The following is a 23,019-nucleotide window of genomic DNA, read 5'->3' on the forward strand; positions in this document are numbered from 1 at the left end:
TCTGAATCATACAGTGATCATGTTATTTCTTGCCAGCAGAGTCAACTAGGCAGCCTTTTGGAATATTAATACTGCTGTTGTTACACATTTTTGAAATTGTCTTCTCTCTGATGACCAGATTTCCTCTTTAGGTTCTATCACTTCACAGAACTCTGCAAGGAGCTAACTGTTGCCAGTCTCCTTGACCCCTCTAAATAGAAACCAATGGTTAAATACCAAAGGACTGGCAATCTTGTTAGGCCCGTGGTGATGCAGATAAACCTGCTGAAGTAGCTCAGGTCTTTCAGGAAACAGACTATGAGGTAGTGATCATATTAAGGTCGCAGTTCTAGGAATGTCTGTACTTCATTTTTGCTCCTTACCATAGTAAAGCGTTCAGTTTTGCAAACCATACATATCGTTTCAGTGTCATCAGGTATCCATTGCTGCTTGGGTGGCGGCTTCTCAGGAGGCACAAATTCTTGAGGAAACAAGTTCTGAGGCAGACTTCTGTCTCTGGGACTTACAGATATGGTTACACCTGAAGATGAGCCAGGCCAAGAAAAATATGGAATGGGATTTAAGCTGTTTAATAGAGTCTCAAGTACCAGAAAACACTACAGACTCAATGAGGCTGTAAGATCTTTCTGCCTCACAAGATGACTACTATCATTATCTTTCAGCTAGGCATGGCAGAGTAACATTGTATAAGGAATATATATGCTTTAAACTAAGACTGTAAACTTACAGTACTTCAGTGCTGACAAGCAACAGAATGTACTTATTAAGAGACCTTTTCCACAACAATTACAGAGATATAAGACAATGTGTCAACATCTCTTCTTGTATCAGAAGCAGAGACTTGGAGGAGGATGAAAAAAAATACCACGGTCATTGGATACCAAAAAGTAATACAGGATAAAATACAATCTTAAGCGTACCCAGTGTTGACATTCCTGAAGACTGGGAGTTTCCTTTGTTATCTCAGGGGAGGCATAGCTATCTACAGCCTAGCCCTCCCCATTCTGGTGGCCTTTTCAATCCACTGTGGGGAAATCAGTTCACAGAGGCAGGAATTTAAGTGTGGCCTTTGGCATCTTCGACCCCAGCAATTAAATACTCATTGAATGAAGTTTACGGTATTAGATAGGCTTTTAGCTTATATGATGTGAGTCAGTTACACAACAGGTAAATTAAAAAGTTCAACATATCCCTGCAGTCCTGCAAGCCACCTTCTGTGTACATGCATACTAAACTAAAGAAGAACAAAAATTACCATTTCACTAAAGCTAACTCATTCTCATTCAAGTAGATATCAGATTTCAAACAAACATTAAAGGACCGTGCATTCAAGCTTTTTAACAGGACAGAGATACTAGACTGACCACTATAAGAAAAAACTGAAGAGCTACACAGCCCATTCCAAAACACTGCTGTCCACTTGATGTAAGCAAGAAGAATCTTCATTTCAGGATACAGAAGCAGGAAATAGTTCAGACACCCTAAACTGTAGATCAGGATATCATTCTGCAGCTCTAGTCCAGACCCATTACTTGCTAAGAATCATCACCCTTGGAGGTCTGAGAATATTCTGTTAGTCTTTCCCTGAGAGCACACACAGACTATGCATCTCTTGCAGGAGTTGCTGAATAGAACCTGCAGAAGAGTTTCTGGTTGTTTCTTAGCTACAAATATTCTTCAGTTGTTCTGGCTTAAATTACTTATTTTCCATTTTCTTGTGTCTGAGGACAGTGAGTGGAGCCTCTCAGACAATACAAGGTGTGCTATTTTCCTCAGGTCACAACAGCAATCCTAGGAAACAAAAACTTCAAGGACTATAGAATGGCATACCCAGGGAATGAACTGGGAGAAAATGGCTGGCAGGGGTTGATCCACACTGGAGAATGGGTTGGGCACCAGTCAGCAGGTGGTAAGCAATTGTATTATACAGCATTTGTTTTTCTTGGGTTTTGTTCTTTTTTCTACTTTTCTTATCTCCATTTTCATCATTATCATTACTGTATTTTACTTTATTTCAGTTAATCAACTGTCCTTACCTCAACCCACAAGTTGTACCCTTTTCCAAATCTCCTCTACATCCCACCTGTGAAAGGGCTGATGGGGGAATGATCAAGCAGCTGTTGTTGCTGCTGAGGTTAAACCCCAAGAGGCACCGAGGTCTTAACCTTACCAGTAAAGCTGACAGGAGATAGTTCTGATGATCCTGATTTAGACAATGCTTCACACTCCAATACCTGATTGAGACTTTCTTGAATACGTATCAGAGAATCTAGGACAAAGAGAGGAAGGAGGAGGAAAAAATCAGAGGACAATACTGGTCAAGACATCTACCTGTTTTCAAGAAGATTAGAGGAATCCATTCACAGGAGTATGTAAGAAGGTCAGCACAAAACAAGGCTGTTTTGCATGTAAATTAGTCCACAGCAATTAATGGAAAATTGTATAAAATTCAATTACCTAAAAAACAAAGAAAGGGATCCTTATCAAAGCAAGGGAGTAAAGACAGCTATAGGAACAATGCAGCAGAGATGTGACAACAATTGATTAATACAAGATGCCCATGGCAAATATTAAATGCTTCACATTGCAGTGGAAGGAACATGCATACTTTGAAAATTATAGACCATTTGGCAAGAAGAGATAGTTAAGTCTGATGCTTTTACGTTAGCAAGCGGTGCATCTTTAAATCACAAAATGAAGCCAACACTTGGAAACTGGCATAATGCAAATTAGTACCATATCAGCAGATATAAATAGATAAAGATAGGGACAGAACCCCGTGTGTATTTAATACAGTGACACAAAAGCATTGGAATGGATCTGCAGCACCCTCTGCTGTTCCAGTTCTAAAACCTTAAAAGAAACCAAGTGCATGAGACTCAAAGACAACATGTAGGAAGTATGTAGTACACCTACTTGTAGGTGAAGGGATTCACAAGCCAGAGAGGAGAACCCCAACAAGACTGTTAAACAGAACTATGAGTCTAGAAGCTTTCTATATGAAAAAGGAATAGAACTCAGGTAGGAGGAAACACTACAGAAGACTAAACCCCCATTCTACTTGAGGGCAGATGTAGTTGGCTGCAGGTTTTGGAAGTGCTCAAGTTGTAAGTGACTTTGAACTAAACAGGGGTAAAAGAGAACTAATCAGTATTACACAAGAAAAGAAACCTCAATAAAGAACAATAAAGAAAAGTCTGAAGAACTTTTGGAGCTGTTGGTCCTTGAAAACATCTATTTACAAGAAAGGCAAAGATTTTAAGAACACGTTCTGGGCTAGTGGGAGACTGTAGGCACACATCTAAAAAATCTTATAATTGCTGAAATTATTCTGGGAAGATTTTGGCCCAGCTTTCCCAAATGAAAAACAGCATTCTGACAGACAGTTACCTGATCTCTTTTCCTTTAATGTGAAAGGGAACTTGAGAGCTTTTTCTGCATACTTGGAAAGCAAACTGTCAATGTCTTCTACAGTAATACCAATGTCCTGCCCAGCTAAGAGCTGGTGCAGTGTCTGCACAGCTACAGCTACCCAGTCCACCTTCATATTCATGAGGAGCTGCTCCAGCATGAGCAGTGGCCTTGAGGAGAGGTGGAAGTAGTTAACACGGGAAAGTTCAGGCAGAGTCAGCAGCACCTGAGACACAAGAAAAAAAATGTATCATAAAATTATACACCTTTAAATATGTGTTTCTGTGAGATTAAAGACAAGAAACTAGAGCAACACCTTATGCAGAGAATGGAATGACAGGTGGAGGTCAAAAATAGGGGGCGGGACTTCTCAGACCAATTCCTAGTTCTGTTACAGAATTACTGAGAGGATTCGCAGAATCACTTAGCTTCCACTTTCCATTCTCTAAAACCCTGCCTTATTTCAGAGACTATGGAAGAGTGAAACCTGTGACCCTGTGACAAGTATGTTGTAGCAGAGTACAGCACATAAAAAGCATATTAACCCAATCATTATCGTTCTCTCCTTTGAGGAAATGTTAAGAGGAGAAAATAAGAGCAATTCTCCTCTAGATGGGCAGTTAATATGGATGCTTTTCAAACTAAGTCATATCTTCAGAAGGAACAAGTAAACAAACAGGCAGCCCAGCAAAGTACTGTTGTGGCACACACTGGAGCAAGCTGCTGCTTACAGTCCTGCACTGAAACAGACATTACCAAAAGCACTGCATTTTGTTTACATGGAATGCATTCAACTAAGGTTATCTGCTGATTAATGCATCTGTTCCCAGGCTGAGCACAGAACCTGTGTGATTTCTGTAAAGGCAGTGGCCATCCACAAAGAGGAGCGGTACTCTCCACCTCTGGAAGGCACTTGGGAGAAACATGAAGTCAAAAAACCACCATAAGGGTGGGCATACATAGGACACCTGGCGTCACTGATACAGAGAGTAAGTTAAGAATACTTCCTTCTCCACTTGGGACAAAGACAGCAACTTTTCTGATAAACTCCACAATTTTATTTTATTCCACCCTATCCTCTTTCAGCCTGTGTGTTCCTCCACTCCCCACAGCTCAAACCTAAGACTGCTTTGTTCATACTACGGAACTGCAAAAATGGAGAAAGGAAAGAGAAGCTTTAAACCATCATCAGCCTGTGTGTTCCTCACTCCCCACAGCTCAAACCCAAGACTGCTTTGTTCATACTAAGGAACTGCAAAAATGGAGAAAGGAAAGAGAAGCTTTAAACCATCTCTGACTTAACTTTGGATCCTGAGAGTCAGGATCTTAGACCTGGTGCGGTGCGAATGCTCTGGTAACACCTACAGGCTTTTTATATTATGAAAATACTATGCATGACAAAATTATTTACACAGTTATTTATTGCTGTTTATCCCTCAGGGCAGGGGTTTTACTGACCTTGGATCCTATATAGAGTGCCTGGATTTCATTCCGGCGTGCTGTTGTCAGACTGGCATAGAAGTGAGCTGTGAGGTAATCAGCCAAGAAGTGAGAGGCTGCCAAGCTCGGATGCTGGTCCAGGGACTGCTCACTGATAGCAAGGCAAACACCGGGGTCTTCGATTCTTTGTAAAAGCTACAAAACCAAACAAAACACAGTGAAACTCTACAACATTCCTGGAAGGCAGCCTTCTGTCCATGACAGTTTATTACCCTACTGTCACCGTGACATTTTCTGAAAAATCCCTCCACCAGGATTTCTTCTCCTGGGAAGTTGAGAAGCCTCAGAGAAAAATGTAACCAATAATTATCTGATTCTCTTTTCCTGTGTTTGCTGCTTTCGAATGTGGTCTGGAGGTTGTTTTTCAACAGGTGCATCTTTGATTGGTTCCATGTGAATTGTTTTTACTTAATGACCAATCAAAGCCAGCAGTGAGTGACTCTCTGAGGAGTCACAGGTTTTTATTATTAATTCTTTTCTAGCCTTCTGATATATCCTTTATCTTTCTATAGTATAGCTTTAGCATAGCATTTATTTTAATATCATATCATAATATAATAAATCAGCTTCTAAGAACATGGAGTCAGATTCATCTCTTCCCTCATCCTGGGACCCTCACAACCATCACACCCTACAGTGTTCCAGACAGCAAATTAATTCACTCTCCAAGTGACAGCTCCACCATTACTAAAACCAAAAATGTTTACACCACTAATTTGGGCACTGAAGCACAGCTGACTGATTCATGTTATTAGTTTCACTTCTGATTCTTCTGCTTAAGCAGCACTGACATGCTTCATTATGATTTTTCAAATGAAAGGAGCCTTGTATTTGCATGTAAGTGATATTTATGCTATTAGGTCCAAGAACTAAATTGCCAAGCTGGATTTTTACTTAAGCAAAACAGGGGAGAGCTAGGATCCTAAAATCTTATCTAAGCAAATAACATCTCTTGAGGGTGGAACCAAAAAGACCATGAAAACACACACAGTGAAGGCAGGCAAAACAGCTGTCATCTTGTTTGATCTGTGGATATGAGGCTGAGAACATCTTGATATTACCTGCAATGCCTTTTCCATGTCTCCCATCTCCAGTAAGTGGAGAAGGTGCTCACGGTGAAGGTTGATCAAGTCTTCTCTTGGGACAGGATACAAGTGTCCCCATTCCTCACACAATTCATAATCCTAAAGAATTTTTTAAAAAAGTAAAAACAAAAGGACAAACTCTACCCTCCCCGATACAGTTATTTCTCACAAAGTTCTGATCAAGAGATTCTGTAGCTTAGACTCCCCTCCCATATGAAAAAAAAAAAAAATTACATTACAAGGGAAGATGATAGTCAATTTAATCAGCCACAGCCTGCATCTAAAATACCTTGTTTACCTTACAGTAAGTAAACAAGTAGTAACTAGTAAACAACCTAGTTTTCAAAAGACAATTAGAGCCAGCCAGATTTACAATATTAGCATTTCCCTAATAATCAAATCTGCATTATGACCAAAGTTATGCTATTTTAAAAGCTTCAAAATTGTAAAAGAAAAGGACTGGTTATACTCACAGTAAGAATTTAAACTAAAACTTAAGAATTACTAATTACATGTAAATCCTGATATTAAACACAGATCTCTATTTGTTTCTGTAGCACAGAGCTGAGTAAAGGAATCCTTCCTCCCAAGGTAATCTCCACTGATCATTGTTTTAAGATGCTATTTCAATGAATTTATTTACTTGAAGTTTAATGCATTCTAATTCAACAAAATTCACATGATGATGTCTAACCTTTGCTTTTAGAATGACATTCATGACAGCCTGGGGGTCATCAGTGCAGGCTTTTTTCAGATCCTGCCAGTCATTCCACAACAGTTCATTTTGCACATTCAGAATCTGAAAAAGTTAATATAGAGTAGCACAAACTATAGAATTTCAATTTATGGCAATCAATAGCCTAAGAAAACAGCTGAGCTGACACATCAAGAGCTGCTTCATAGAAAAAAAAAAGTCAAAAAGGAGACCACCTTTAGCCCTTTTCAGGGATGATGTAATGCCCCTGCACCCAAAAAACCACCGTTTTCACAGATGTGAGTCTACAAAGCACATTTATAAGGGAAGGTTTCTGAAAGATGAGATGGCAATAATTATGGATGTAAAAGTACACATTTACTACAGACATTGCTGGCACTAACACAGAGTCAACGGAGCTGTCAGTTAGCAGAACTCCCACCAGGCAGAACTCAGCAGGGATGGCCCCTATTTTGCTGTTTGGCTTTTCAGTCTGTGCTGAACTCCAGGTCAGCCTGTCTGACTTAAGGGTATCTGCACTACGCTGCAGTCAGAAGAACTGACTGCTACACAAACTTGCTCCTTGGACCACTAGTCTTGTACACCATCTGCATTTCTCAAACTTCTAAAATTATTAACTGCCATGGAAAGCTTCCAGAGGCTCTAGAATTTGCATAGGATAGAAAAAAAAACTTTGCAAAACAATCAGACACACAAAAATGTTTATATCTAAAGATGTCTGCAGACCAGAATGCTAATAGGCGAGTGGGAAAGTTGTGAAGGGTGGAAGCTGAGTGTTAACTGGATACTACAGTACTTCACATGAACTGTTTTGGATAAAAGACTTGAAAAGCTCTCATGACCAAAAAAGAAACAAGAGCTAGAGCTTCTCAGTGGGCAAGCAATATTTGCTTCCTGCTGCCTATTTCATCTCACTGGTTACTTGAAGAATGACTTTTTACCTTTTGATAAACCTGAAGTTCTTTTTTCCTGCTCTGCAGATTGGCTTTTAGTTCATGAGGTATGCCCAGATCAGAAATGCAGTAAGCTAGAATTTCCAAACAGGCATCAAGGGGCCACTTGTCCAGACAGCGCAGGGCCAGTCTACTTCTCAACAGTGCATTTTTTACAGGGAACAAGTATTGCCAACCATCCTTATCTGTGGAGGAAACAAAACACTAATTTGAAATTCAGTTTCTGTAATTCAGAAAATAAAAAAATATCCATATCCTTGCTGGATCACATCAACAAAAGAAACACTGATAGGGCTGAAAAATCTTTTTAAGAGTCAGCCCAAGCATCAAATTTTTGGGAAGCATCCAAAGTTAGCACTATGTACTTACTATTCAGACTCCAAAAGGCATCTTTCACAGACCACATCATCCATGAATAACAATGACATTGCTGTAAGAGATGTTCCATTAACAGTACAATGATTACTGTGTCCTGATGTATTCAGCTCTTCACATAAAAATAATACAACAGATGCATTCCAGTTCTCTTGTACTAAATTGGTCACGATTTGCACATTTGTGAAACAGAAACAACACCATCAGAGAAAGCAAATTCAGGATGAAGAAAGGAAAATTATCTATTTCCATCTCTGGATTTGCTCAAGGACCACTACTTTAGTTTCTATGTTTTGATGCAGGCTGCATGACTAAAAAAAAAAAAAAAAAAAAAAAAGGATCAAGGAAAAAAAGAGGGAAAAAGCCTGACTTAATCCTTCTTACCTTCAGCAGCTGCACAGCTCAGCACAGCATCCTTCACACTGACCACTTCCTCCACATCCTGACAGTACAGATCCAAGACCTTCAGAGCTCTGTCCCAATCCTTTGCCGCAAGAGCTTTTTCAAAGACTCCCGTTAGCACTTTAACAGCTGTGGTGGAATGCAATCCTAGGAGAACCAGAGACATGTATGCCTTGCCAGAGATGACAGCAGCCAAACTGCTACCTTCCTCTTGATTCCGAAGTGGGTCAAACATAGCAAGAAGAAATCGTTCCAATATTGGGAACTCCTTCAATAATGCCTCACACTCCCTGGAAATCTGTTCCAAGCCTAAGGGCACCTCCCGTTTGCCCCGAAATTCCATCCAAGACAAACTTGATTTGTGAATTTTCTGTACATTAGATGCACTTAGACATGCCACTGTAGCCATTAGTTTTGACTGCGACTTCAGGAAGTCCAGGGAGGAGGCAGTCAGTGTGTGCTGGCTCAAGTCATTCAGAGAGGATGAGGCCTGAGTGGAGACATCCTCAGAGGTCACTGCAGAACTCTGAATAGGTATTTCAACATCTGGCAGGCAGCAGCAGGCACACTGGTGTGTCAAGTTGCTGATGTTTGTCAGAAGAGACTTTGCCTGGCTGTTTTGCCTTGCACTGCACAAGGACAGTGGTTCACAGCAAGAGCTAACAATGACTTGCTGCACATTCAGGTTCAACCCTTCTTTAGCCAAGAGAGAAGAAAGTCTGTAGGATTGAAAACAGAACCAGCTTACCCAGCACATATAAAAGGTACCTTATAATTACATATTTTCATAAATCTTCCAAATGCTTTGACAACACAAGCCCCCTAATATTCTTAACAGGTACATACACAAGAAGATTACATATACTATTTTAACTCAGAGCTTATGCTGCCATTCCTTTACAGAAAAGAAACTTACTCCTAAAACATTGACTTTTACCTAAATGAAAGCTACTAAAATAGTTCATCATTAGCGCTCATCTTTTTATAAGATACCTCATCAAATAGACAGTTTCCATGCCAACCTAATTTAGTAGTTGCAATGGAAGGAGTCTAGATTATCCAGTTTACCTGCTGACCAGGGCAAGAGTCATGCCCAGTATTCTTACAAAAACCTACTGGCCTACTTTATTGTATTACATTGACAAGCTGCAAGTGCACTCCTCTGAACTGTCACACAGTTTAAAAAAAAAATCCACATAATTCCACTCTTACTTCGTAACAGATAGTAATTGTTAAAAATATGGAGCCACTGTTCTCCCAATCAAAAATCTTCAGGCTGATGGAGAAGGCACTGACTAAGCTCCTCCCTGCACACCGATCTTTGCAGCATCAAGTGATCAGCCAGTGGGACACAGCAGGCTGTATCACCTGTTACAAGTAGCCAAAGAACTTAATCGTGGCTGAGGTAAAAGTCACCAATACCAAAATAACCTCCAGGAGTACATAATCAGAAAAAACACTGACCTGTCAGGATGAACTTGTCTCTCAAAAACAAGCTGTGAAAGCAGCTGAGATGGACTCTGCTGTAACAGTATGAATGGGTTTCCTACTTTCACTTCTGCAGATACATCTTAGGGAAAAAAACACCAGAATATTACAATACAAACACATTACCTGAACACACTAACCAACTTTTATTTTAGGAATATAAATTTTAAGGCACTGAGTCTAAACCACTTTGACTAAATTCACAAAGTTCTAAATTCACACTAGAATGGTAAAATCCGGAGTAAATTGCAAGGCATTTGTGATTATGATATGCCTCTCAATCTTGGCAATATTATGTTGGACATATTACCAAAACAGGTAGAATAGAGATTCTTCATCCTTTAAGCAAGATCTGGGTTCAAACAGTTTAGCAACTCTACTTCAAACTTTCACCAAAATATGTACTTGTGGTGAGAAGTAGAAAACATGGAGAACTATTTCCTGATGAGTCTCTGCATGTAGACTGGTGAGTTCATGCTCTATCAAAGTCTGTTAGCAAGGGCAGAGGGAACTCACAGGACAGGTACTTGTGCAAAGGAGTGAAACCCTGGCCACCACTGCTGGAAAGGATTTGTATCCTCTACTGAGTAACGTCAAGTAACTTTGGACACATTCTCCTAAGTTCATCACCTTTTCCTTTAATCTTCCAACACAATAACATTTTCCTCAAACTCACCCAGCCCTTAAATATTCTTGTGCAATTTTTGGCTTTGGCAGTTAGCCAGTGAGGACTAAATCATGTCCACACAGAAGTTACGGCTGGCATGGCAGTGACCTCAGCTGAACCAGCATGTCTGCAAACAGACCTCTGCCCTTTTTTCTTATCCTCTTGGGAACATATTCCCTGAAATCAGTACTGTGGTATTTTACATTAGTGCAGCTCAATTAGTGCCAACTTTAAAACACGGATAAGCAACTTTACTCTGAGTACAATGAATTGTTCTGCTCTTCTGACAGCTTTATGTGCTGATGGTACATTCCTTTTCATGGACCATTATCTGCTGATTCTATAAAAAAATTCTGCCTGGTTACCTCTGCAGGGCCTTCTACACACTCTTTTCTTATCCCTATGGAGCAGCAGGGTGCCTACTGCCTCTAAGGGAGCTGTAAGTTATACAGCATGCTGATCTACTAGATGCAAAAATCAATCTCGCCTTACAAGAGTAGTGTGAAGAATTTTTGGATTTCAAGGGCTGCTTGTTTTGTCTCCACTCTAAGTGGAGTGCAGAGGCTGGGTCAGTAGTTAGCATTTCTGTTTTCTTTTTCCCACTGACATCAACTATTTTCATGTGGGCTGTGGGTGGCCTAGGTGTTATGAAATAAAAGAAAAAGAAAGTAATAATCAGTTGAAATCAAAAGCACAGGTAGTAGGTACATTTGGTAACGAACCATTTTTGCACAATTACTTTCCAGAGTTTGGCCAGACTACACAGTCTGAGTATCTTCACCTAGGCTCAGACTTTCCAGCAGACACCCCTTACCTAGCTCTGCATTCAAGCTTCGTAACACCACAGCAGCCAGCGTAGTGATGTAGTCAAGGAAGGCCTTCACAAAGTTTGTCTGCGTGCTGTTCTCTGGCCTGCTTTGGGCATGCTGGTCAAGAGTTCTCAGCAGGAGCTGTGTCTGGTTCCAAACCAGGTGCTTCTCCAGCTCCATCGGTTTGAGAGAGCTCTGCTCCACCAAGGTGCCAAGCAGGCTCCCTTTAGAGTCTGGTTTAAGAGAACAGACAAGATTCAAGGATGGAATGTCAAGAAGAAAGGAGAGAGGGAGGTGGGAGGAAGAGAGAGAAATGCTTTAGCTTTATTTCCTCTCCACAAATATTGATGTAAGCATTATAATTTAACTGAAAGCAAGGGAAATTTTTACTGCAAGCATTATAATTGAATTGAAACCAAAAGAAGTTTTCACAGCAGAATAAAACTACAGTTCATCTAAATTGGTAACCATGGCACTGAGAAGTTAGAGCTATATTAAGGCAGACCTAAAATATATATAGTTCTGTGCCACTAACATTTATTCTAAAACACAGGTGTTGACCAATCCTTGAGCTCCATAACATTTAGCTCTTAGAGCACTCCTAAATTTTTTCTCATTAAATATTTTAAGAACACCAAAAAGCCATTTAGAAATTTGGTGACTAGAAGAGAAACACCAGTGCTAGTGCTATATAATGAAGAGAGCTGTAAGAAAAAGCAGCTGTGGAAAAGATGAGATGTTTTATGACAGTCCTATGAAAACTGGAAGGTATTATGATATTACAAAGATTTTGTAAATTTATCTCCATTTTGTTACTAAAAAAAAAAAAAAAAAAGAGAAGAAAGCAAGAGTAAGAATACACCTAATTATCTATACGGTGCCATACACGTTAAAACACACTTAAAAGAATTTCTTGCTAGGACTGCATAGAAATAAGACAAATAACATCTCTGACAAATTCAGAATTTTAGCTGTGAAAACAAATATACGAATTACAGATAAATTTTACCCATTGCATTTATTATTTTTAAAATATATATTTGTACATATGTCAAAGAGCATTACTACTGGATTTATTGCTGCCTGGAAGGCCCAAAGCAAAAATTTAGATCCATACATCAATCAGTCTTTATGTTAAAAAAAACAACTCACCCACAGAACGTTCAACACATGTCAGTGCTTTTAGGATATGATCCAGGTTTTGTGATAAAACAATTTCATTAGTAATACTTTCTTCAGTCAAGGCCGGGTAGCAAGCTTGCAGAAGGTCTACAATACTGCATCGAAAATGACTCCCTATTTTCTCATCAGATACCTCTACAAAGAGGGAGAAAAAACCAGCAACTGTAACGAAGACACAAGTATTTTTTGCATAGAAGAAGGCCCACAAAACCAGAAGTGCATGATAATACAAAAACCAGTGCATTTCATATTATTCAGAATTGAACTCAGGTCACATCCCCCTCACCTGTTCTGTTATAAATACTAAGCTAAAACATGGAAAGTTCAAATTTACACTTCAACAGAAGACAAGAATTTGATTTAAGCACATTTCACCAGAGAGCCTGATCAACAAAGCATACTACCTGGTCTGGATTGACCTTGTGATGTGGAGGAATAGTTGAGAATTTTACTTATTTGCTGGAGAACTGCTGGAAAACCCTTTACACCTTCAGAGTGCAGCAGAACAAAGTCAGGTCGGTGGCCTGGAACAGTCATTGTGCAAAGGGAGACAAAATCAAAGGTCGGAGTTGAAAAAAGAGACACTAACATGAAAATACAAAATGAGATTTAATTAAGGCTTGGGTGTTAGCAGAAACAACACAGCATAGAGGCATTTTCTGTTCCCAAGCCCATGCTGATAAACATAAAAATCAAAAGCCTACCCCGAGTTTCAGGGCTGTTGTAGAGTCTTCTTTCTGCTGTCTCCAGAAGCTGTTTGCATGTCTTCCAGAGATGGCACTGAGTACAAGCTAGGTCAAATGCTGCCATTGCTGAAGGACTGAGGTCCTCAAGGACTTCTCGCAGAGGATCAGTATGCTCCAGCTGGATGTTCCTGATCCAGAAGTTTTCTTGAAGAGTAGGGGCAAGACTTCCAGAAGTTGCAAGCAATTTATCAGTAACATCCGAGATGGAATAAAATACCATACCTACAGGTGTCATCAAAAACACACAATCACTGGTTAACAGCATAATTACATCAGATCCTGTAATGGGTAATTATTTTCTCAATCCTCATAGAAAATAATTCCATATGTGGCCTGCTTCATGGACCAATCAATTACTGTAGAACAGATGCAACTAAGTGGGCATCAACAGCAAATTTTCAGCAATCATAGTCTCTTTCTAACTCAAAGAACCACCACTTACCCTTCTGAACAAACACTACACTCATTTTGACATTATTCAAGTTGCTTTCTGGGATTTTTCACTTCTCCCCAACCCTTTGTGAGAACTCAAAAAGCCCAGTCCTTACCAGCTGCTGCTGCATTCCCAATAGCTTGCAGTGTTGAACGGCCACTGCCAGATTTCCTGATGCCTCCAGTGCCATCTGATGCTTGATTCTCAATATTGTGCTCCACTCTTGCCATTTCTCGTACTGCCTCTTGGTAACGCTCCATGAAAACCAATTCACCATAGCAAGGGGAAGTCTCCAGATTAAACATCAAAGCCACCTTTCAAAGTAACAACAGATGTAATTACAGAGTATGTCAAATGAAATTTTCAAAGGTCAAGGAGCTTGGGGGGGGGAGAGCTTTAGATGAGACAAAGGAATAAAATAAATATTTTGACTGAAAAACGTCCCCACAAACACAACAGACTGAAGTCATAGGGTTTTCTCCTAGAGAGTTTTAAGTGCCTAAAAAAAAAAGGCCCTCAGAGATGTTCTTCAACTATTATTATAAAGCTTACCTATTATTTGCTACAGGAACAGGGCTGAATTAATTTTCATAACCCACACCTTTCAGAATGACTTTACAATTTCAATATACTATGGAATGAGAGATATCTATCAAGTTTGCCTCTGAAGTAGACTATTTCAAATAAATTCTTATTCAGCAAGGAATGCCTTCTCAAAATTTAAACACAGAGTAGCTAAGCAGAGCTATGCATGAAACCAACAACCAAAAATCAACCAACCTATTAAGAAATCAACAACAGAACACAAACCAAGCTTGAATGCTTTATCACTGGTGATACTGAAAATCAAGGCAACAAAGCAAAACAAAATGTTCCTTTAGCCCTGTAAGTAGGGAAAAGATGAAGTGGCATGCCTGAAATCAAACAGAACTAAGTGGCTGAGAAGTAATCTGATGTTAGTGCAATATTTAAGTGATATGAACTGCTCCAGTATGGCTACCCAAAACTCAGCCAGGTCACAGTTTTGACAGAAGATCCACTCATTCATGTACCTCAAGATATTTTTTCAGAGCATCAGCTCAAAAGCCACACAGAGAAAGGTATGCACAGTTGTGAGGGAGCAAAGAATCACAAATATGCCGACTGCCAATTTTCAAGACTTTCTGTCTGTTTTCAATACCACAAATTGAGTCTCAAAACATACCTCCTTCAAATGAAAGTAGTCACTGCTCTGGGTAAGGAACACCTTTGCATGTTTCTACCAGGGTTACAAGTGGAAGAGTGTCATGGTTTTGAAAAACTGATTAAATAAAGCAGTTCAGATACTGCTTCCTCATGAGACTTCACATGATCTCTGTGTTCTTCAGTCAGCTGAAACACTATGCTTGACTAGCTCTCATCAAACATTTGCATGCTTTGAGAACCCAGGTGCAGAGAAAGCATTTTTACACAACAAGGCAGAAAAAACCCTGCAGCCACGGGACGTTGGCTTGGAATATCTTTGTTCCTTCCACTTGCTTCTACTTCTGAAGTGATTCTTTCACTTGGAAGCCCTATGTTTGCTAAATGCAGAAGAAGCAGGAATTTAATGCAAAAATCAAAATACATCCATCTTATTTACCTGGTGGGCTTCCACAAAGTTCCCTCTCAAAACACAAGAAACTAAGAGTGATTCTGGTGGGGAAAGCATCATAGGAATGAGGGAGTTCTGCTGACGTGGTCTCACCCTGCTTTCCAAATCACTCAAGCCAGACACACTACTGGTACTTCCCTCTGCAAGACAGAATTCATCAGTATACTATTAGGGAAAACACATTTCACCAAATAACAGCCACCTAGCAGATAGCAGCATTTCACATATTTAACATAAAAACACAGGAGCAGAGTTGCAAGCAAGTTTTAGGGTAAAGAAGTCAACATAAATATACTGTTAAAAATTCTCATAACATTTCACTATTTGGTCAGAATTTGAAGTTTGGATCTCATCCCTGTGTAACACTTTTCAGCAGCTACATAACACGGACACAGTGCTAGGCACTGGTTCAGCCTGGACAAAAGGAGAAGTCCAAAGCATCTGACCTATTAGATCAGTCCAGCATGCCTAAGCATGTCTTCGCTTACACGACTATCAGTTCATTAGCTTTTTTGATGGTTTGCAGATCATTGCATTGCTTGCATACTGTTTCCTGCAAGCCAAAGACATCAAGAAAAATCTAATTCTCTTATTCCAGAAGAAGACACATGTGCTGTTCTGACTACCGAAGAGTCATCCAAAAATGGGAGCTCTGAGCAGCAAAATGATATAACTCTGTCCTGCACACAGCAGTAATTCACATTAACTATTCAAGCAAATTCTTCATCATGCACATTGAAAAGACAAAGAAATACTACTTTTGTGGCTTATTACCTGAGGTACTGGTGCTTAGCTCGCTACTTGTGCTTTCTAGTGATGGACTGGACGTTCCCTCTTTCCCATCTAAAATTGAAACAAATCAAAATCAGCACATTAAATGCACTTTTACTAGACAATGTAATTAAAACTTACTGCACATAACAGATTAAGCAACCTCAAGAGATCTTCAAGGGAATCTCGTAAATGAGCCACTGCTGACATCTGTGATAAATGCAAAAACTGCTGATTTGAAGAAAATGCTAGGCTAGAGACTATGCTGGGTGGCCCATCAGTGACCCAGTTCAGATACTTCGAAGCTTCTTATTTTGGAACATGCCACTCCAAAACCGGACATGCCTTTCAAAGACTAGATAGAAAAAAGGTGAGGAACACAACTTTCTCCTAAGGCTGCCAATTTATGCCACAGATTCCTGTTAATTCACATCCTAGATAATACTGCAACAGGAATGAAAATATACCAAACAGTCATGGGACACAGTGGAGAAAAGAAAAAGTACTGTAGTTGAAGTTCTCCCCTGCCCCAAATCAGACTTGATTGGAAGAAGTTATTCTTCTTGGAAGAAGTTATTTGTGCAGGTAAGTTTTAGAAAACAACCTCAATCCAACTGGAACTGGACTGACACTTCACTTAAAAAAACTAAAGGAAATAAATCTAGTTCTCTACTCCTAGGCCATGAAATCTTATTGCATTCAGCTATGAGTATAGCAAAATTATGCACATTTCAAAAGTGCCTTTTCCAAGACACTTTTTCAGCCCACCTGTCTTGTACCTCCGATATCTACTTCGTTTCTTAAAGCTGGAGCACTTGATTAAAAAGCAGCATCTCCTGGAGGCTGCAATCTGATGTTCTGTGAAATATTTAAACAAAAACATTACCAAGTAGCTTTATACAGGGAAACTTGACAAACAGTTGAACATAAGTTTGGAAACTTGCAATATTTAAGATCCAGACTGCCAAGTCTTTCTCAGGACACGGAGCTTATATAGTCTGAGATACACAATAAGCTACACATGACACAAGACAAAATGTCATAGCAACAGGGTTAACAAGTTATGGACTATGGAGAAGGGTGGGGAAAAGGTTCCTTAGTGTGTTGCTCAAGCTACTTCAACAATCATCCAGAAAAATACAACTTCCTCTGATATATTTTCCTAACATGTTTCCAGACTAGGCAAAATCAATACTGTCCATGAACAAGCTGAGACTATTTGGCTTGCACTGGATCCAACACCACCATGTCCCTTCACATCATTGCAGTATGACTTGTGGCAAAGAGGTGGGACAAAGGCAAACGGAAGCAGTTCATCCACAAAGGAGAGGGAAATGAGAAAAATGACCCAAACTTTCTGATTAGAATTGAGATCACTTCTGTTGGAAAATGGTGCAAGTACCAGGTGGTCTCCAAGTAGGTCACTCTCTCAGTATCTGCCAAAATGTGCTCTCTCGTGAGCAGTAAGATGCTCACGGAATTTTGCCTTCAGATCACTGTCTGGACAGCTGTAACATATCAGAAAGTGCCAAATACAAAGCCTACCTGCATTTCTGTTACTCATCACCACCTTGTATCGCCAGTGAGCTTCAGAAAGGTATTTGGAAAACTGCAACACACGACTTCCAAAGGCATCTCTGCTTGCAGAAAGATTCAAGCACTCAACAAGCTCCAACTCTTCACGAAGCACATTACTGGAGTCCCATGGGAGAGAACTCTGGATTTCTTCCAGGTGGTTGAGAAGCAATGTGAGAAAGGCCTCCATGGCCACATCATCCACTAAAAATCCAGTAACACCACTGGTGAAGTGTTTCAGATCCAGGCAGCTTGGCTTAGAGGTTTCACAGCTTTTGCCATCTAACACAGAGTCACAAAGATTTCGGGTATCTGTGTGAGGTGTTTGTGCAGCCAGCAGATGCTTCTCTGATTTTTTTTCAGCCTCTGTTAGGTGTTGTGGACTTCGCGTGGTGGAAGACCGCCGACTATCACTGCCTTCGACACTCAAAGTAGCACTCTTTCTGTCAAGGTCTTCATCCTCTGCATAGTCCTCAGGTACAGGAGTGTCAGTATAGAGGTCATTATAGGAAACAAAAAGCAAGGAGAAAATATTCTCCAAAACCTCCAGGCGCAGAGGAATGGGAACACTCCTTAAGAACTGCTGACACTTCGCAATGTACTGAGGAAACACTGAAGAGCAATCTGTACAATTAAAAACAAAAATAAAGAACATTTACTACATTTTTCAGGGATTCCTTGCTCCAACTTGTGCCTGTCAAGAAAATCCCAGAAGAGGGAACTAATCCAGTGGCTCAGACCCAATCATTCCTCCAAAAACCAAGTAAATACATATCCAACATTTACATTCAGAAAGGTAGTGTGCTTCCTCCTTCTGAACAATGCCAATTATCACTTTGTTGAAAGATCTGCAAATTCAGATTATGCCATTCTAGCCATTAGATCAGTTTCAGCTCTAGGAGATCATAAGCTCTTACAAAATTATCTGTCACTATGATCCTGTGGCTAGTATCACTTTTTTTAGCACTACATTTTTTGTACAATTGCCAAAAATATTTTAAAACAAGTAGCTTATTCATATTTATTAATACTAAAGATAACACCCCAAAAGAAATACCATTATACTTGCTTGCAAAGCATCCATAGCCCACTGAACAAAATATCATATGTACACAGGGTGCAATGTTATCCCAATACTAAGTGATAATTCAGAGCCCAGCAATTGCATGGAGAAGCACACGTTACTGAACGTGAGAAAGGAGGCCAATCACCTGCTGGTTCTCCAGAAGTTGCATCCTCTGGGATATCACCAAGAAGGCTGTGTACACAATCCTTGCACTTGGCATGCCTGTGTGAATTCACACAGAGAGCATAGATCGCATACTTCATGGCACAGAATGCTCGGAAGAGTGCCAGGTTGCGCTGCTGACTCAGGGTGTTAGGGAGTGCGGCTGCTGTGGAGGGAAATCAGGGTGGTGAGGGGGTAGGAGGTAAACAAGAAAACAAGTTAATTTTCTCCTGCAGTTCCTGTACACCAATATGTATCCAGTCTTTCTCCCCCAGTGCTACTGTTTTTGGCTCAGCTTTGATCTAGCTCGCTGTTACTTTTGGAAAAAAAAAAGCCCGAACAACCCAACCCGCAACAGAAGGGCACAGAAAAGTCACGTCCTGGATCCCCTTCTAAAAATGAAATTTTCTGTGAACTTGTGTAGCAGGACCTGGCTACAGCACAGAATGACAAAAATCCCTCACAATGACTCTCATTAGCAGTGTGTGGTTAAGCTGTACTGCTGCATTTACAATAGAGGGGCAAATCCTGCTTCATTTCAGCATCTTAGAATTCTGTCTTAGAGTACACAGTAGATGAGTAGGGAAACAATGTAGACAGGCTATGACAATAGTAAGAATAGAGTACCACCACCTCTTCAGATTTGTACTAATAAACAGATATCATGGTTGATTCAGTGGCTGACACATCAGATCAAATACAATCTGCAACTGACTAAAGAAGTCAATCCCACAGTTTCCTTCACACATTTATGATAAAGGCAAACTAAAGAAGTACTTCCCCACTTCTCCTCCCCTTTGGACTTTTTTTCGAGGAAAGGTATCATGCCAGAGACATGATCCCTTCTGAGTACAAGAGAGCAGGACAGCTGCAAATAGTAAAAATCACATCATCATCATCATCATCCCCTTCACCCAGGACCACAATATAGTGTCATATTTTCTGTTATGCTGAGTTTAGATGAATTATCCATCTACTGTAAAAAGGTTAAAAGAACCTCACAACAAAGAAAGAAAAAAAAAGTCCTGACAACCACACACAGTATTAAATTAGTGCTTGGAATCCACTGTCCTGTACTCTTATACAAATAATGAATTATCCCTCTACCTGTTGTCAAGCAGGAAAAGCATTTGCCAAGTTATTTTTTTTAAACAAAGCACAGGTACAAAGCACAATGTACTGACAATGGCTACATCCAAATTCTGGAACTGAACAGAACTACCTCACCTAAAAACTGTTTCAGCATTGTCCTTCACAAAGTTTGAGCACAATTGCAAAGAAAAGCACTAGTCTGAACTCTTCTGAAAACTACAGAACAGCCAAAGCAAAAGGGCTGAGAGCACAAACAGTTGGAAACAGTTATTCCCTATCACTGTCATTCTAAACAGTGACAGTGATGGTAAATGTAATGTAAACAGCAGACAGAACTGAGGAGACACCCACATTTGAATCCTCTGGAGAACCCACAGGGCCATTGAAATTCTACTGCTGCCCAGAAGTTCTACACTAATATGCAAACACCCAAATACCTCTCAATACCACTGCCTTAAGAGGACTTCAGGCACGTAAAGCCAGAAATTTTATAAATACAATACCCTGGAAAAGAGAAATAGCTGGAGATACAATAAGACAGATACTGGTAATCAAAGTAAGTTTAATACACTTTTGCCTCACATGTGGAAAAACTTGGATGCAGTGAGTCGAGTCTGTGTCAGTATTTGTACCTAAATCAATTCTTTTGCTTAAACCAATACTGAAGAACCATCCTTTAACTAACAGCACTGTTTTTCCTATGCAGAAATACTAACACCTTCATCTTCAATACTGTAACTCATGAGGAAATTGCTGCTCACCATGACTGATCAAAACCAGTGTTTTGCACAGCCTGGACTCAACTGTTTGCCACTACTTTGGTTTCACTACTGCAGCTGACAGATATGTACTAAAAAGAAGGGGAAGAAAGAAAGCATGTGGGGTGATGGGAGGAAAAGGCCCGTTAACACTATTACATCTGACAAAACCAAAGTTTATGACTCCTCTCTTCCCTTTAAGGCTCAAAATATACTATTTTAAAGGAGATTCTATTAACCTGTGTTTATACAGAATCATCTGAATTCTGTAATAATTGCTGGATTGAAAAGATAAGGAGGACTTGTACTTCCATTAATTATTTCTATAAATTATTATGACATGAAAAAAAGAAGAGAAACTGCAGCTAGAATTCTTTTGCTATAGTCATGCAGCTCCCAGAAGATATTATGGGACTGCCTCTTCCTGTTTTAAAAGGATTTGACAGAATATAAGCGTAAAATAATTAAAATGTAAGAACTGTTTAGAAAACCCCACAAAACCAGCAACAACAAAACAATTTCAGAAAGTAGGACATTGAAAATAAAGATCTACATAAAGTCTCAATTCCTACATCTTTTAAGATTATTCAAGACGAGTATCACGATAATTTTAACACCAAAACCTGTAGAAGTAGGAATAGAAATCAACATCACAACGACATGACATGGAAGGAGAGAAACCTGCTTCCCACTAGGTAATCTGGAGAAATCTGTGCAAGACCCATCTATGAGAGCTCTCCATGCAACTCAGGCTGCAATTACACATGTCCAAATTCACAAACATAGAAGAAATATTTAGAAAAGAAATACTGCAGCTTCTTAGGTTCTAGTACATGCAGGAAAGCAGAGCTTCTGCACCATTATTAAGAGGACCTATCAGAAAACAGCTTTAAAATTGCAGCAGCTGAACCTGGACACAGGTTGCAATCAAAGGTGTGTCCAAAGAGAGTCACTTGTAAGTGATCCGATGTGTTGCAGGTATTTTAGGCACCCACCTGGAACATGTGAAGATGGGAGAAGTGAGGCAGGAGTGATGTAAACACAGGTTGTAGCTAAGTCTCACTGATTTGAATACTAAATTTAAATTTGGTAACAGTTAACATCAGAATTTTAAAAACCCACTTTTTATCTCTTTCAAAAATGAAGATGTTGTAGTACAAGATATTGTTAATTTCATCTGGTTTTGCTCTTTGATTTTCAATTAAAGTGCAGTGAAATACAAACCATACCCCTCCTTTTCAAACGAAAGGTACAGAAGTTACAACACGCAGCATGTATCACAAGCACGTGCAAAGCCTTGTTACCATCCTGAAAAAGCTTTTTCAGACATCTGTCCTTGTGAGATCAAAGAGATGTCACAACTCCTTCTTGAAAGATAATTTACTCCCCAAAAGGTTTCTAAAATAATTTCCACATGCCCTCTAGATTTCTTCCGAAAAACAGCTAGTAACTGGTATCTTCCACAATTACAGAAACAGGTCAAGAGAACAAATCCTGGGAGAAGTACTGAACATAAATCCTCAACAGACTGTGAGTTTTCTGTGTTCTCACAACCCTTCACATTTACCCTGCATCTGCTGGTCTCTAGCAGGAACTTTCTGAAGAAGCTCAATAACATCATCTTCATTCAGTGCCAGAAGATTGGTGAGATGATGCAGAGAATACACCGCAGTGTGGCAATCCAGATTGTGCAAGTGTTGCAACAGAACCTTCCTTGGGACAGTAATACTGCAAGAGAGAACAAGGAGGTGGCACAGATTTAAGTCTCAGCCACACTGAAAGATATAACTCCCACTCTAATTGAACCAAACTACTGCCCAAAAGACACTTTGAGAGCTTGTATATACAGTCATATTACATGATTAGCCAAGAAAATAATGCCTTCTCTATCTGCATGCGTAAGCTGACTTCACAGGTAGATTTGGCAACACAGTTTGGAAAAAGTCCTTCTGATCATTTTACCTGTTTTGCTGCATGCACCATTCAAGAACTTCCACATGAGTCCACAGCCCATCACAAAAATCTTTCAGTACTGAATCATTGCACAGATCCTAAATGGAAAAACAAATAAAAGAATCTCATTACAACAAATCCCCCAGCCAGACAGCAGAACCACAGCAGAACCAAGCTTGTGTCACACATGCATGTTTGCAAGACTTCTTTACCTAGTAATAAATTTCAAATACAGAAAACTGC

The 23,019-nt window shown here is 39.8% G+C and overlaps 1 protein-coding gene across 2 annotated transcripts in view; it reads right to left on the bottom strand.

Moving 5' to 3' along the window:
• Nucleotides 1-23,019, bottom strand: part of ZFYVE26 (zinc finger FYVE-type containing 26) — a 48,433-nt gene that overhangs the window by 16,914 nt on the left and 8,500 nt on the right. For both annotated transcript variants that reach the window (XM_041413677.1, XM_041413761.1), the window contains exons 7-27: nucleotides 22,786-22,874; nucleotides 22,391-22,551; nucleotides 18,957-19,139; nucleotides 17,716-18,369; nucleotides 16,939-17,028; nucleotides 16,174-16,242; nucleotides 15,388-15,539; nucleotides 13,882-14,080; nucleotides 13,292-13,555; nucleotides 12,992-13,111; nucleotides 12,558-12,722; nucleotides 11,411-11,638; nucleotides 9,906-10,011; nucleotides 8,424-9,160; nucleotides 7,653-7,849; nucleotides 6,691-6,795; nucleotides 5,973-6,095; nucleotides 4,870-5,046; nucleotides 3,391-3,637; nucleotides 2,171-2,269; nucleotides 363-520 (exon numbers count right to left, since the gene is read on the bottom strand). In XM_041413677.1, coding sequence (XP_041269611.1) covers nucleotides 363-520; nucleotides 2,171-2,269; nucleotides 3,391-3,637; nucleotides 4,870-5,046; nucleotides 5,973-6,095; nucleotides 6,691-6,795; nucleotides 7,653-7,849; nucleotides 8,424-9,160; nucleotides 9,906-10,011; nucleotides 11,411-11,638; nucleotides 12,558-12,722; nucleotides 12,992-13,111; nucleotides 13,292-13,555; nucleotides 13,882-14,080; nucleotides 15,388-15,539; nucleotides 16,174-16,242; nucleotides 16,939-17,028; nucleotides 17,716-18,369; nucleotides 18,957-19,139; nucleotides 22,391-22,551; nucleotides 22,786-22,874 — 4,323 coding nt within the window. The remainder of the gene's footprint in view (nucleotides 1-362; nucleotides 521-2,170; nucleotides 2,270-3,390; nucleotides 3,638-4,869; nucleotides 5,047-5,972; nucleotides 6,096-6,690; nucleotides 6,796-7,652; nucleotides 7,850-8,423; nucleotides 9,161-9,905; nucleotides 10,012-11,410; nucleotides 11,639-12,557; nucleotides 12,723-12,991; nucleotides 13,112-13,291; nucleotides 13,556-13,881; nucleotides 14,081-15,387; nucleotides 15,540-16,173; nucleotides 16,243-16,938; nucleotides 17,029-17,715; nucleotides 18,370-18,956; nucleotides 19,140-22,390; nucleotides 22,552-22,785; nucleotides 22,875-23,019) is intronic.

Source organism: Onychostruthus taczanowskii, unplaced genomic scaffold, assembly GCF_017590055.1.
Source record: "Onychostruthus taczanowskii isolate IOZ18803 unplaced genomic scaffold, ASM1759005v1 scaffold1, whole genome shotgun sequence".
Lineage (NCBI taxonomy): Eukaryota > Metazoa > Chordata > Aves > Passeriformes > Passeridae > Onychostruthus > Onychostruthus taczanowskii.